General features: G+C 40.6%; 2 protein-coding genes across 4 annotated transcripts; one reads left to right on the top strand and one right to left on the bottom strand.

Annotated features, from left to right (window-relative positions):
- Nucleotides 1-4,528: 4,528 nt before the first annotated feature.
- LOC124185267 (ankyrin repeat domain-containing protein 27-like) lies at nucleotides 4,529-6,637 on the top strand. Its single transcript, XM_046575848.1, has 4 exons — nucleotides 4,529-4,795; nucleotides 4,919-5,024; nucleotides 5,158-5,458; nucleotides 5,535-6,637. The coding sequence occupies exons 1-4, from the start codon at nucleotides 4,748-4,750 to the stop codon at nucleotides 6,427-6,429; spliced, it is 1,350 nt and encodes a 449-aa protein (XP_046431804.1). The 5' UTR covers nucleotides 4,529-4,747; the 3' UTR covers nucleotides 6,430-6,637.
- Nucleotides 6,638-6,729: 92 nt separating this feature from the next.
- Nucleotides 6,730-14,415, bottom strand: LOC124185264 (arylsulfatase B-like). Of its 3 annotated transcripts, XM_046575843.1 has the most exons (11): nucleotides 14,321-14,415; nucleotides 13,877-14,027; nucleotides 12,564-12,755; nucleotides 9,963-10,135; nucleotides 9,663-9,893; nucleotides 9,379-9,534; nucleotides 9,053-9,308; nucleotides 8,808-8,965; nucleotides 8,565-8,700; nucleotides 8,040-8,479; nucleotides 6,730-7,980 (listed from the first exon to the last, which is right to left on the bottom strand). In XM_046575843.1, exons 4-11 carry the CDS (start codon nucleotides 10,122-10,124, stop codon nucleotides 7,447-7,449), a joined length of 2,073 nt encoding a protein of 690 aa, XP_046431799.1. In that variant the 5' UTR covers nucleotides 10,125-10,135; nucleotides 12,564-12,755; nucleotides 13,877-14,027; nucleotides 14,321-14,415; the 3' UTR covers nucleotides 6,730-7,446. The 3 variants fall into 3 exon arrangements, with proteins under 3 accessions (XP_046431799.1, XP_046431800.1, XP_046431801.1); XM_046575844.1 differs by lacking the exon at nucleotides 13,877-14,027 and having other exon boundaries at nucleotides 14,321-14,401; XM_046575845.1 differs by lacking the exon at nucleotides 14,321-14,415 and having other exon boundaries at nucleotides 13,977-14,135.
- Between the last annotated feature and the right edge of the window lie 130 nt (nucleotides 14,416-14,545).

Below are 14,545 nucleotides of genomic sequence, written 5' to 3'. Positions count from 1 at the left end.
AAAACATATTTTGTGTCAGAGGATAGTGCGATATGGGGGACACATATTTTTACACCGTAGGGGGACATAGAAATCACGAGAGTTTCTCTTTAAAGCGGTAAAGAAGTAATTGAATCAGTATATGAATCAGGAACAGCATCATATCCATCTTGAAATTCACAAGTTACTGTATAAAATTCATCACTTTGTTTGCACAGCTAGCTTAATCCATTTTCAAATTTGCCTCCCACCGTTCGTCACTTTGCCGCGTATGAGTCGCTGCTGCAGCGCTATCTTCAGGGTGTTTGCAGAATTCTGGGACGCCGACGAGTCGAACGTGCCGAGGTCGCGTCCTGCAGCTCGATTTGTATGAATTTGTGCTTTATTTAACGGGTTTTCTACAACTAATTCCTTCTATAAGGCTGGCGTTAGTGAGAAATGATCGAATAAGTAGTTTAGAATCGCGCAGAGATTCGTTTTCACGCGGTATGCTTGCAACTGATGTGTCTCAACGCTAAAGAAGTGACGATCGCGATTTGACCGTTCGTATTTACACTGCAGATTGAACTCGTAAATATTTCCTGTATATTTGTAAAGTAATCATGTGTTGAGTGTGCTATTGACTGGAAAATTTTCCCTTCTAATTCTGCCGTGATTATTTCGGGTATAATAAGTGATGTGCGAATGCTACAACGACATACGCGGATACATACGTATGCGTATGCAATTACGTAGAACTGTACAATTTGCACGAGCCCACTCGATGTACATTTTGTTTTATGTAGCCCTGAACCATTTTTCGATATCAATTGTCTGTGAAGTGCGTGCGGATTCTGCAATAGAAACAATGATTACAATGTGTGTGTCGAGTGCTGAAAACTAGTCGTCGTCGCCGACAAACAACATTGTCTCGGAGCTAACGAGGAGAGCTGATTCGGTTCGGAATACGTTCTGGAAGCATCGAAAGATCGGTAAGTCTCTCATGCAATCTGATTTACAGACTTGTAAATTTTGTACTTGATTGACAGACTGCGTCGCGTATGTAAATACTGTGTATTATATTTTAATATGTATGCATCATGTACGTGTGTATGCAAATATGCATACGTATCATCGTATTAGCTTCAATCCTATGCTCATGTAAATACCGATGGAACTCGAGGTGTACCATTCGTTTCTCATTTTTCATTTATTTGCACGCATATTCTGACTGGTCGAATGGCGTCAGAAAATTCAAATTTACACCCGACGCTAACTTCAGACTGCGCAGTTCGTCCGGCTGTTCCAACCGGTCGAGACCTGCTTCCGAGCGCTGCTTCTAGCAGTCGGAGTGAAACCACGCTTGCCGACAGTCGAATTTGATCGCGTTGTTCGGGCTGTGTCACATAATTTGACCACTGTGTTCCCACTAAATTCATCGGTAGATAATACACGAACGGTAGACGCGCGGCTTGAAGGAAAAATGAGTTATTAATATGAAAAAGTCAATGAGATACTTCGTGGCAGTTTTAGAGAACTCGTTTCTTCTTACGTGAAGTGCTATTTTATTGCTTGCTCGTCATCGGTAAATGCGTAATTGAATTGTTGGCATGCATTTCTAATATTTTGCTAATTTAAAAAACCGTCTACAAACGCGTAATAGAAAGTGAATAAATTGCGAGACGCGAAGGGTTGACAACACGGATTCTGCGAACTGGCGTGACCTTTTGTCCGATACAGACAGTCTGTAATAACATGAAATTGGATCCAAGTGTAATGTGTGTGTAATATTCTGTTATATTGTTATTGCAGTGTAAAAAGTGCATCGCTTCACCATTCAACGTATGATGCTACGAGACTACTATTTTTCAAGTGTGGAGCAACCCGGAGGAGGTAAGAATACTTCTTTTAACAATTGTTTGATAATTCATGGTAGTAATTTGAAGCCGAACTTTTGTCCTTGTGTAACATGCGGTGAATAAATATTGAAGTAGACAACAGTAATAATTAATTTGAGAACTGAAAATACAGATTGCTAAATTAATTCGAGTTTCATTTTTTGTTTTTCCAGAGTTAGGCAGAGACATCCGAGTGATTTCTCCATTACTCGGCAACGTTGGTGAGTTTGCATGTGTTTAGGTTACGGGTATTTCTCTGGGTTCCCTCTGTCACGTGGCGTGACGGTAACAATTTTTATGAAAAACTTCGATTTCTTAGCTGCATGGCTAGGCTCATTCGCGATCGCAACGATGCTTAACTTTTGGCCGAGTCATTTTTTTTACAATCTATTTCACTATAGCTCACTTAAAGTTAGAAATTCTACACGTTGCCGAAAGTGGAATGAGCATCGTGACAGGTAACCATGGCTTACTCGATATACGCGAAAACTAAATGTGTTTTGCTACTGATGTAATAATCTACGTTTTAATTGATAAATGATGTCGTTTAAGTGATTGGTTCACCTGAGGTTTCAACATATTCCAACGATTTTACGATTATATACACACTATTGTTTAATCAATGAAATTTTAAATCTAGCATAACGTAACGTAATCAAATTGCATTGTCAATCTTGAATCACTTTGAATTTCTTAACAGTCAGCAAGTACTGATCAATTGCAGGTTTAGTTCGTTTAGAAAAATGCTGATTAGCATGCAGGATGTATCTAACCCATTTTACAAAAAGTTGATGTACCAACAGTCCGTCAGTAATCATCAAAGTAACGTATACCTAGAATAACAGAGTAGGCCGTCAAGGTCTTCCTGTTGATCGCGTGAACGATGAGCTACTTATGTATGTACATACATACATACATTTGACAATCAGTTCATTCAAATCTGCGTCTCAAGTTGCATCTACCGAAATAGAGTATTATCGTTTTTTGAATCTCGCTATTTTTAGTATCATCGTATAACAACTGGCTGATTATGGTACAAAAACATTTTGCTCTCTACAGGTAATCAACGGAAAAGTAAGTCATAGTGACCACGGCGCAAATGAAAAAGAATGATGTGTGTTGGAAAGAATGGAGAATCGTATAGATCAAATGTAGGTAACCGGGTAGGTAGGTGAACGTTTTGGGATCGGTCGCGGGGTTTATGCATGTGTGTGTGAGTCTCTCGTTTCAACATTTCCGTTGGGTGGTTCCGTTGGGAATCAGGCGAGGGTAGGAAGGTCGCGATCTGCCGTGATGTTACTAAGTTTTGTAATTTACAGCGTCAAATGATCATAGAGATTTTCTTCGTAAAACATGTAAAAGACTCTGTTATACCTATAAGAGTCTCCGGACCATTTGTAAGCTTTTGCATTTTAACGACGTTCAATTTGCCATTTCTTGATACTCTACAACCAGCTTTCAGCCATTATTCAATTCAATTTTTCAGTCATTCCCAATTATTATTTTACTCAATTGATCTCTGTGATCGTCTGAATGGGTGATATGCATCTCTCGATCATCTATCGCGTTCCGTGGTACGCTAGATGAGGAGAGATGCTGAGCTCGAAGACTTCGCGTCGAAGAGGACCACCGACCGTCACGCCACACAATAATGCATGCCTTTTCTTCACCCCAATCTCCTTTCCGGACTTGATTCGCATCTCAGAACAACAATCCGTATCGCAATGCGTCGAATTCAAAAAGACGCAGATGCGGATTGGGTTTCTGTAGAATTTTGCGACAATTCCTAGATATTTAAACAATTTTAACACATTAATCTGACGTGCCTTTTTGCGCGTTAATCAATCACGGGAATCGGACGCGCCTTTTGCGCGTCGATTTCACAAACGGTACATGAAAAAGCGAAGTACACTTGGTATGCTGAGCATCCAGCTCTTTATTCAATTTTTTTACGAATAACCAAGTTTCAAGTTTGACTGCGCCTTTTGCGCGCTTACTTGATACTCTTCGGTTCTGAGAGAAAACTGGTCATTCGCGAGCGTCGCGGTGCTCAACGCGCGGGGATAAAAATCGCTGAGTGTAGCTAAAGTGTATAGTGATAGTGAAGAATCTGTGGTAAGTATTTATGAAATGGATCTTAGGTGTATAAAACTACAATTTGTTTACCTAATCATACCATTTTCTATTTCAGAGCAAATAAGCAATTTTTTTACAAGTACACCGAGAAATATCGACAATCCAGTCTGCTGCAGTCAAATACTGCCAAGTTGTAATTTTCGTCGGTTAAGGAGGAGTGTGGAATTACCACACGACGAGTTAACGCCATCCTGTTCACGACATTATTTGGATGTCTTTACAGGGCACGGTTTATTCGCTAGGAGTGATCCATTTACCACTCAAACCACTGAATTATTCCATTTTGATCTAACGCAAATTGAACGATTTTTTTCATGCCGGGAACCGACTAATACCAGCAAACGAGTAACATTCGATTGACTTGCACATCCACTGCCTTCGTAGTGGTAAATATCGTTCGGTTACCGACATCAATTCACCGCCGAAAGTTAGTTCCAAAGACCTAATTTGTGTGAGGAGGCGCTCGTACGCATCCTTTGCCCTCTATTTCGTAGTCACTTTCAGTTTTCATCGATGGCACCACCAGTACTGCATTCCATTGACACGTGCCCAACATGTGACCATGTGACACTGAATTGTAAACATTCCCCTTCTTTTATCAGATGACTCGCCTGCTGTAATCAGATTATGATGTTGCGATAGTAGCAGCTCGAGTGCGATGACAAAGGTTGTGGGTTGTATTCACAAAACATAATGTTGCATAAATTTCATCCAATCTGCCAAAATTACCGAAACCGTTTTATCGCTAACCTATAATGGATCCTGACGAGATAGTTTACAACGAATTTTATCATACTTTAAGGGTAAGATTGGAAATTTTATTACTTCAGTACCTGGTTTTATGAATTAATTTTGTATTCTCCGTTTCGCTATACATTTTCTGAATTGTTACCAATTACGATACTGATTGTCTTTGTGATTTCCAGAATGAATATAGAAGAAAATATGACCTTGCGTTATCGAAATGCTGGAATATCTGTGTGCCTGCTGGTAACTCATTGCGGGGCTTGCCGATAACGGATGAATTTGTCGGTAACTATTCTTAGTACATATTTTAATTTGGAACGTCGCAATGACCATTAGTTGGTCAATAACTCAGTATTATTTAGTAATTGACGACGCAGGCAAAATTAATATGGTTTTCTACATTGCCTCTGCCCATTAGATGATCACATTCTAAAACCACATCCTGAAATACCACACCATTTCACTTCAATTGGAGAAGATAATTCTTGTTTATACAAATTTGAAAACACATCGCTGAAGCTAATAGAGGAAAATGAGTCAACGAAGGTCAATTGTCAACATAAGGTCGGGATAGTATCCATTGAGAAAGGATACAACAAGGAATTTCAAATATACGTAATACTCGTTATGGAAATGCCGATTCACCCAAAATATATCTCGCCGAATAGTCGGATCGAAGATGAAGTGAAATTGAATTGTAGCGTCGTCTCGTATAAGGAGTAAGTAACTAGAGTAAGTCTGCAAGCAATTGCTAGAAGTTGAGAAAAATTTACAAATTAATTGTTGAATTTGCAGTGCAAGAGGCTTCCTTGATCAGTTGTCGGACCAAGCGAATACTCAGTTTGACAAACTGAAATCCACGCTAAAGCAAATTGATTTGGACGATTTCAATTCATCCGAGGAACTCAGTTCAATGCTACAAGATCTCACTCGTCGTTACTGGGCAATAATCATGCGTAAGCAGAGTCTTTGCCTGCAGCGAGATGCTCGATTTCAGAAGCTGCTTAGTACCTCCTTGGAAGTATTTATTATGCACTTTATGTACGATAAGATATATTATCTCCTCTCGCGTGCGCTGCTGCAAGAAGATATGTATCTCAATAAGAAACTAAGTCAATTCTTCGATGCTGGTATTACACCTGATCAACTGGGGGCTGACGAGTCGTTAGCTATCTCACTACCCGCTGCCATAGTTGAACTAGCAACACTGGACGCACGAGAAGGTCCGCTGGAAAAATCGCTCTGCTTGAGAAGCACGCTGGATCTGATTGTCGCCGAGGTTAAAGCAGCAATTGCCGAAGTACAAACAAAGACTGAAAATGACGAAATAACGGTTTCGTCCTTCGTTTATACTCAATCCACAGACGAGCTGATTCCACTGCTCATATACGTAATCGTAAAATCTCGTCCTAAGCGACTCGTGACTGATTTACACTACATAAAAAATTTCCTTTGGTCCGCATCGCCGCGTGACGGACTTTCCGATAGTTTATGTACCTTTGAGGCAGCGGTAGGTATTTTGTTTCACTTAGAAGTACACGACTTACCAGGCAGAAGTCGCAAGGTAAAAACAGAATTACCCATCGGTGAACTCTTCGATGTTATAGCTAGATCCGATCAAGATTTCACTCCTTTAGACAGACAAATACACCAATTGGCTACTATGTTAGAAAAGTGTACACAGAATTGATTCGTTCTTTTTTGATTAATTTCTCTTTTATACGCGGACTTATGACAATGACAACGCAATACAACGACTTGCTATATTATTAAACTACTGTAAATTCAGTAGCATAAATACGCCTATGAAAATTGATTCTCGTACTACTTATTACGTAAAGTTTACGATACTTACGAATTGTTTCGTACATACATAAATAAAAGAATATTTTACAGTACAATTTTTTGTGTGTAATTATATGTTTTTGCTCTTCATTTTGAATCGTACCGGAAACATGAAGGCAGAATCAGTGAAACAATAGCCCCATACTAGTTTTTGTGCAAAATTTATTAGAATCAACTCGAAAGAATAATTTCCTTCAAAGTATTCTTTCGCACAATCTTATGTAATATGTACAAATAGATGTATAAAATAAGTGCAGATATCGATATACAGTCGACTTTCTCAATATGGCCAGTCATGGGGGTGCAGGGGAGGATATTTTTAAGAATTAGCATACCCTCACCAACAATAGGTTCGCCCAAAGTCTATAACAGCTGCGCTATTCTCTTCTAACATTTCACTTTGTTGCCGGCCCTATTGCGAGAGTCGACTGTAATAGGAAAAGAGGTAATTAAATAGAAGTACAAAAAACTTGACCAGCAAGTTTAACTTCTCCGTTACACGTCTCGGAATCTTTCGGTTACCGATGGGAATCCGAGTAAGTATAGATGGATATATGACGCTGCAGTCACAGATGGTATACATACCATACCAAAGTGATGCGCTCTCTGAATTTTGAGGTAGTGCGAGATGATGTTTAAGAATGGTAGCCTACGCAGATAAGACTCGCAGTTTTTCGTCCCCGTTCCCAGTCTCGATATCTTTTCGCAAGTCCATGTATGCCCGTTTATTGCATACTGCAGTCTGTAAAAAAGAAATGAAGAAAGGGAACGGAGATCAGCGATTAACGGCCTCGCTTCGGACGTAAGTAATGATGATGCTGGTGGAAACGGGCCCGTATCTTGCACACCTCTGACCCCTCCGTCAGTCGATATTCCGTGCCAGATCTTTGAGAGAAGCGAACTCTTTGAAACTCTGTATACTTTTCGGATTTGGTAGGACCTCGGTGGATTCTAAAACAGCGGAGTTGTTACCATTGTCATTCCCTTCTCCGGGTATCTGCTGGAAGGTGCCATGCTCGGGGTGAGATTCGGTGCATGAATTCTTCTTAAACTTCACTGTGAACAGCACTATTACCCCGACCGTTGTTAAACCCAGTAAAACCGCAATTAAGGCGATCGCAGGCCCCGATATTCTCTTTGGCTCTTCCGAATCAGTGCTGCTGAATTTCATCGGGATAGGCTCGTTCCAGTTCACCCAGATACCCTGCCAGTTCTTCGGGTCAGCTTTTGGATCTGAGTCAACGTTGCTCGCTGGAATAACGGTCACTCGATGTCGCATCAGAGCTTCTTCCAGCGTCGCGAGAATTAGAGGCCTTGTCTTCGCTAGATTTACCATCTCGCAAGGGTCTTCCTTGATGTTGAACAGACACGGCGACTCCAACGGATTACAGGCAATCTGAAAGAACGGTTTCCTCGTTAAGTATAAAGACTTCTAAGGACTATCGCTTCAATTACCTTGTTCTCTTCTTTGACGTTGCAGTTTAGCACGGCTTCGCTCCTCAGGGAATGAATTTTTAGAGCAGTCAGTATAGTAACAGTCATCTGCGCTCCTTCCATGTGATTTTCCCTCATTTTTTTCACTTCTTCCACTTGCCTAGCTGTTATTACACCAGTGAGAGCAACCCCAGATCTGCTTTTCATGACCAAATCTGGATCGTAGTTTGCCAAAGTCTCAGAAATGGCTTCGATCTCCGGCTTTCCCGACTCTCCGTACCATTCTAAACCAGAGCTAGTGGCTCCAATAATGTATTTAAAGTCTCCCATTCGTATGGCCGCGTAATTTGCCACATCGTCGATGTTCACCACTACCTCTGAACGCGGGCTTGGCTTGTTACTTCGCAAGGCTGGCCACATATTAACACCGTCTATATTGCCGAGAGCTGCGACGTCCAATCCTGAATAAATTTTTTTTACAAAATACACGATAATCGGTGTTTGCCATTGCAAAATCCGGTTCCCCGGGACATTTTTCCATTTTACCTGCAGCCGCGTAGAGTGTTGGTAACCAGTCAGTCATATACATGAGTTGGTTGGATACTCTGTTCGTTGCATCTATCAGGGGACTCCATATCGCCGCGACGCCGCGAACTCCACCTTCCCATGGACTATCCTTGATCTGGAGATAAGACGAATCTTTATCTATGAGCCTGGATATTAAGAATTCATACCCAAAAACAATCCGCGAATGGTTTTCGTTTGTACGACAAATCTTTATAAACGCACCCCGCGCATAGGGTAGTTGCTTCCTCTGTTGCTATGAATTCCGTACGTCGGAGCACCATTGTCAGACATAAACAAAATTATGCTGTTCTCCAGCATCTCTCGTCGCCTTAGGGCTGCCACCACTTCGCCGACGCTCTGATCGAGTTTAGACACCATTGCTGAATCGGAGATCGGGGATTTAGTAAGAAATTGCGAGGTTTCGGAAGAATCCTCAACTGTTTGAAGGACTGATCAGTTATACTCACCCGCGTAAATACGTCTTTCTGGGTCTACGATATGCGTGAATTTTGCTACCTCTTCGTCGGGTGCTTGAAAGGGGTTGTCTTGATTGCCGGTGTGCGGAGCAAGGTGTGACAGGTACATGAACATCGGGTCGTCAGGATTGTGGGTTTCGATCAGCCTAACCGCTTCATCCGTGAAAAGGTCGGTGGAATATTTTCCAGCGGTGTCCCGGGCGACTGTCATATTCCTCCGCATGTCGAATCCTCGGTAGGAGTCAAACTGAAATAAAAATAATTCGCTATTACTAGACTGTAGACTGCGGCATTCAGAGTATATTGTGACAACTCACCGTAGCAGCTACTTCATGACTGTAATAATCTTGAAGCCCGTTCCAGTATCCAAAGTGCGAATCAAAGCCTCGATACGTTGGCGTGTAGGCCACTCTATGGTAGCCCAAATGCCATTTGCCAATCGCGTGAGTCTTGTAACCCGCATCTCTCAGGTACTGTGAAAAGGGAATTACTATGCTGGTGATATGATAATGTGAAAACTGATGCGCGGAAATTTAACGAAGAGAGAAAATTACGATCACATTGTATCAACGGTTTGGAAGAGTATAATATCGTCGAGCACCTCTGGCATCAGTTTTTCCTTGAGCGGTAGCCCTCGAGGCTCTGGTTCCAATATAACTGAATGCTGCATTCCAAGGTGAATGGGATACTTTCCGGTCATCAGCGCAGATCTGCTGGGCGTGCATAAGGCGGGTACGTAATGGCTATTCAGTATGACGCCGTTATAAGCTAAGGCGTCGATGTTCGGCGTTGGTATTTGGTTTGAACCGTGAAAACTAACGTCGTTCCATCCCTGGTTGTAGATATTTTTCAATTAAAAACATAATATCGTCAGACAGCCGCTTATTTATAGATCGCTTACCAAATCGTCGGCTAGGATCACTACTATGTGTGGTTTTTTTGATCCTTCCATCGGCTTCGATCTCTGTTCCCTTGTTGAACTGTAAGGCATTCCACTGGGACTTCCTGCGATGTGCAAAAGCACGGCCAGCAACGTTGCTAGCCGTAACCACACGGCGTCCATCCGGGAATACTCTGAAAGAGAAGCACTTTTCAAATCGTTCAATTTCTTGTTTTTGTCAACCGAATCTCCATTCCTGACAGACTTGTAACTATTCATGTTGATAGTGCGCGTGCAAATGAGTTTCATTGTCGAAATATGGTATCAGAATTTGCGCAATGCGGAAGAAAAAATGGTCTATCAAGACATTGTGATTGAACATGTGAGAGGGGTGGTGGGGGCGAGATCATAATCTTACGTCTTTAAGGTAGCGAACGATATTTGTAATTATTACTGATATGGTTAACCGGCGATAGTTTAGCAAGTTGAACTTAAACGATTGAGCAAAGAATGGATTTGTCCTTGGCGGTTGATTTTTTTTTATTAATTTTTTCCCTTCTCTCTAGATCTCTCTTTCCTTCGATGTATACCTATGGGTATAAATACTTGGACGTAGCAAATGATTGCCACATCTGTACTGTTGCATACTTAACGATGTAATCCAAATTTCATGAGCGCCAAAATTCTAAAAGACACTGTTTCAAGTTGAGATTTCTAATCGGTATAGATTTCCAGTTATTTAATTGAAACTCAGAAGTTATCGATTTATGAACATATTTCATCGGTTTCTAAAGTCTAAACGTCTTCGAATACAAATTTACAAGAAATCACACATACTTTTTTCAACTAATAAAAACATTTCACAAGGTTTGAAACGGTTCTATGAGAGGTTTAGGATTTCGCTTGGTCAGATCCCTTACACATGGATCACACCACATAGATCAATGGATTAAGTTTGATAAGACATCAACTTAAATTAGTTCTAGACGTAGAATTTATTCTCATAGAATGACTCGGCGTTTCAACTTTTTTGTTTTTAGCCATTACGCGTCGGAAATTAACGTCTATCCGACAATCGGTTTTGTCGATCAAATCCTGAACAAAATTTCTGCCCTATCGTTATGCGTGTATTTATATAACACGTAAATTCCGATTATTCTCAGGAATTTGTGCACTTATTACAACAAAGCTTATCGCTACAATATTTGCTTATTCTCAAAAGTCACAATTTGACGAAATTTGTTCAAGTTACAATATGACTGTCCGATTAAACATTCGTGACCATTATCTTTGATTTACTCGACACTGGACTAAAATTCTTTCCTCGTTTCGTGATGGAAGAAGACTCACCACCTTTCTGTGAGTGAGCAAACTAAACTTTTGCACTTCGTAGATCATTGTTAACAATTGTTTAATATCTTTTAAAATCGCCTTAAAAAAAATTATTGATTTGTGCCCAGTATAAATATCTGATCGAAATTTGAAGCCTTATTTAAGTTTACGATTTCGTCGCGGAATTTGAAAACTTGAAAATTGCCTTTTGCGAAGTTTTTCGATCATGGAAGGTCATTGCCGCGCAGTAATAAAGAAGAAAGACCCCCGGTTTGAATGTCACGTTATAAAAACTATGCATACATTGGATAGATGGTGAAAGGTGAGGACTTGAATAGAAGTTGGGTCTTCTACTCTGCTGCCGATGGTCAACGGCGATCAGTATCGAACAAACTTACGAAAAACCGCTCAGCTCGCGTAACGGTATTGGGCTGTTGTGTCGAATCTGATGAATTCCGACCATTGTTGTTCGCCCGGTAGTAATTCACAAAGTACACGATCCATTTTTCTCGATTTTTTTTTTCTGGTGGGTGCCTCGAGACATTCCACGGCTTCCAAAAATCGAATTCACTTAGTCAAGTACTGTACACGTAATATTTCATAAAAACCTTATTCTTTTTTCGCTCCAGTGTTTCTGTCACACGGACCAGATTTTAATTGTAGTTGAAACCACGAAAGAGTAAGTAAGAACAGGATTACAGAGGATATCATTGTGTTGCTAGAAAGTTAAGGTACTTGTCACATCTCATTTACTATCGCGAGATCGTCTTTCGCTTTTACTCACTTTCAATTCTCGCGTCTGATTATTTATACAAGAACTTAGCTCTCGGAAACAAAAAACGAACGTTGTCCAAATCACTAACGCGTCTTTAGAATGCAGAAGCATGGCACTCTTTATAAATATAGCTTTTTATAAGAGTGTAGCTTGTGAGAATTGACGAAAAAATCGAAAAGGGGTTGCAACGAAAATATGAAACCAGCGATGAGCAATAAACTGAGCGTATACTGCCAACGAATATTCAACAAGTTTATAACGATCAACACCATCATCAGATATCAAGATACAAAGGAACAGTGATAAAGTAGTGAGAAAAGTTATATAAAATTGAGGAAAAACATCGCAAAGATGAAGAAAATACGCGGAGGATAGGTGGTGAGAGGTAGGGAGTTGGGGGATAAATACGTGAGATGCTTTCAATGTTTAACGACTCTTGGTGCTCAAGGGGTCGTGATTACCATCGCTTCCGATATGTAGGTACGATAAAAAGTGAGAGAGGGTAAAATACTCACAAGTAATGAAAGTAATTACAGTCGAATCTCTCGGGTATTCCAAGTCGTTGATGGTCCACGGGTGACTGTCAGGTGTAAGGATTTCATGAATTTGTCGAGCCACAACGTCCTTCTTGATCGACTCGTTGCTCTGCTTGCGTACCCGAGTGGGGACCAATCGAGAACGGGACGTTCCCAGGTCTCGGGGTAAAGCTTGAAAATTCATTGCAACGTATTTCTTTTCATTGAACTGATTCAATGTCATGAAAATCAACTCTCTTATGCAATTTTAACAATCGTTTAAACTGTCCCTGTCCTTGCCAGGTCTCTAAATCTCCTCGCCTTGATGCACTTTCGCCTGTTTTGTGCCATGCGTCAGGCAAGTGCAAGGTATATCACGATCAATTCCATGCTCACGATGCATGATATTGGAAATCTTATTATACTTTCATGAAAACTTATGCAAGGATGTAGATTATAGTCCATTCCGGTAATATCTGTGTGTATGTATGGTCATTTTCAGCGTATTGCTTGCAATGAAGGAACGGTTGTGGACAATGGATAATACGCTATCCAACGGTGTCTAATTGGCAATTAGCTCGAACAGAAGCTGCTGCAATAATAAGACCTTGACTCGGCCAGTCATTACGAATTTACGAATCGTCGTGTGAACGGACTGATCAATCGATTGACTCGATACTTGCTGGATTGATAGATCGTACTTTATGACCCTGCTGTACGTGCGATTGTTCAGCTATGTTCAAGTAAAAATGGATAAAAGCAGAGTGTTGATTGGTTTTTAATGAAGTATGTAGTAGATTCGAAGCCTCGTTTACCGCTGACACATAGTATTCCCTCCGAATAGGAATAGGATGGGTCATACAAAATTGAACAGCACATGAAAACATACAATGTATATAATCACACATGACCCGATGATCCAAGATATGCCTCAACACGTAAGACTCATAGAATAAAGAAGCGAGCCGTTAGATAAGAGAACAGTTTGAATTGATTTAGGCCATGCTGACTATGCCGCATATCATGTCAGTTGCGAATCTCTCAAGACTATTGACAATAGAAGTTTCTATGCGAATTTCGTAATCGTTTCGATGTATTTGAATAAACTGTGAAACAATGGCTTGGAAATTTATTTTTCAAGGGGTTCTGGGAACCAGGCACGACCTTCGGGCAACTAATGATCGGCGAATTCAGATCCGTCAGGACACGCGTCATCGGTTACAACTCGAGCATCGATTACATGCATTATGCATTTGTCGTAAGAATCTCGACTGGAAGAAGGTGAATCGATAATTCGTGCGATATTCCGTTACCCTGGTTCACGTAAGAATCCTTCCGCAGGCTCGGAAAGCTTCCATCTCCGTCCATATGTGAAACGTGACGAGTATAAGTGACTCAATTAAAATTCATTACCTCAGTTTCCACGGTTACGACACGTTGGGAATATTAATTCAGCTGTTTCTGCTGGAACACGAGTAAACGATACACCGAGAAAAGAGTTTATTTACTGTTTAACAAACGTATATTTGGATGTGGTGAAATGAATGTTTCGTCATTATTATCAAACTTTGGCTAAGCCAAATATGGTTTCTTAACTATTAACAAATTTCCATCGATCATTATTCGGTTCAATTGAAATTTGACAATAATAACAAAACATTTATTTCGCTATATCCAATTATGCATTTGATAATAGTAAATAAACTCTTTTCCCAGTGTACACGAAGATCCCGTGTTCAGAGGTGCTCGTATTATACCTTTTTCATCTCTTATTCACGCACTGACTGGCAGGACCTTGTTTCTGCAATACCTCTTTGACCGCTGCTATAATTATAGGCGTTATAGGGTTATCACGTCTTAGCTTCTACTGATACACGAGACGTACTTCACGTTCGCATGCGCGCTCGAATCATCAGGATATTCAAATATTATCAACAATTGGATTTTATGTTATATCTACGAAACGCTGACGGGAGAGCCTC

Source organism: Neodiprion fabricii, chromosome 6 (genome assembly GCF_021155785.1).
Source record: "Neodiprion fabricii isolate iyNeoFabr1 chromosome 6, iyNeoFabr1.1, whole genome shotgun sequence".
Lineage (NCBI taxonomy): Eukaryota > Metazoa > Arthropoda > Insecta > Hymenoptera > Diprionidae > Neodiprion > Neodiprion fabricii.
This window is presented reverse-complemented; position numbering and strand designations above follow the sequence as displayed.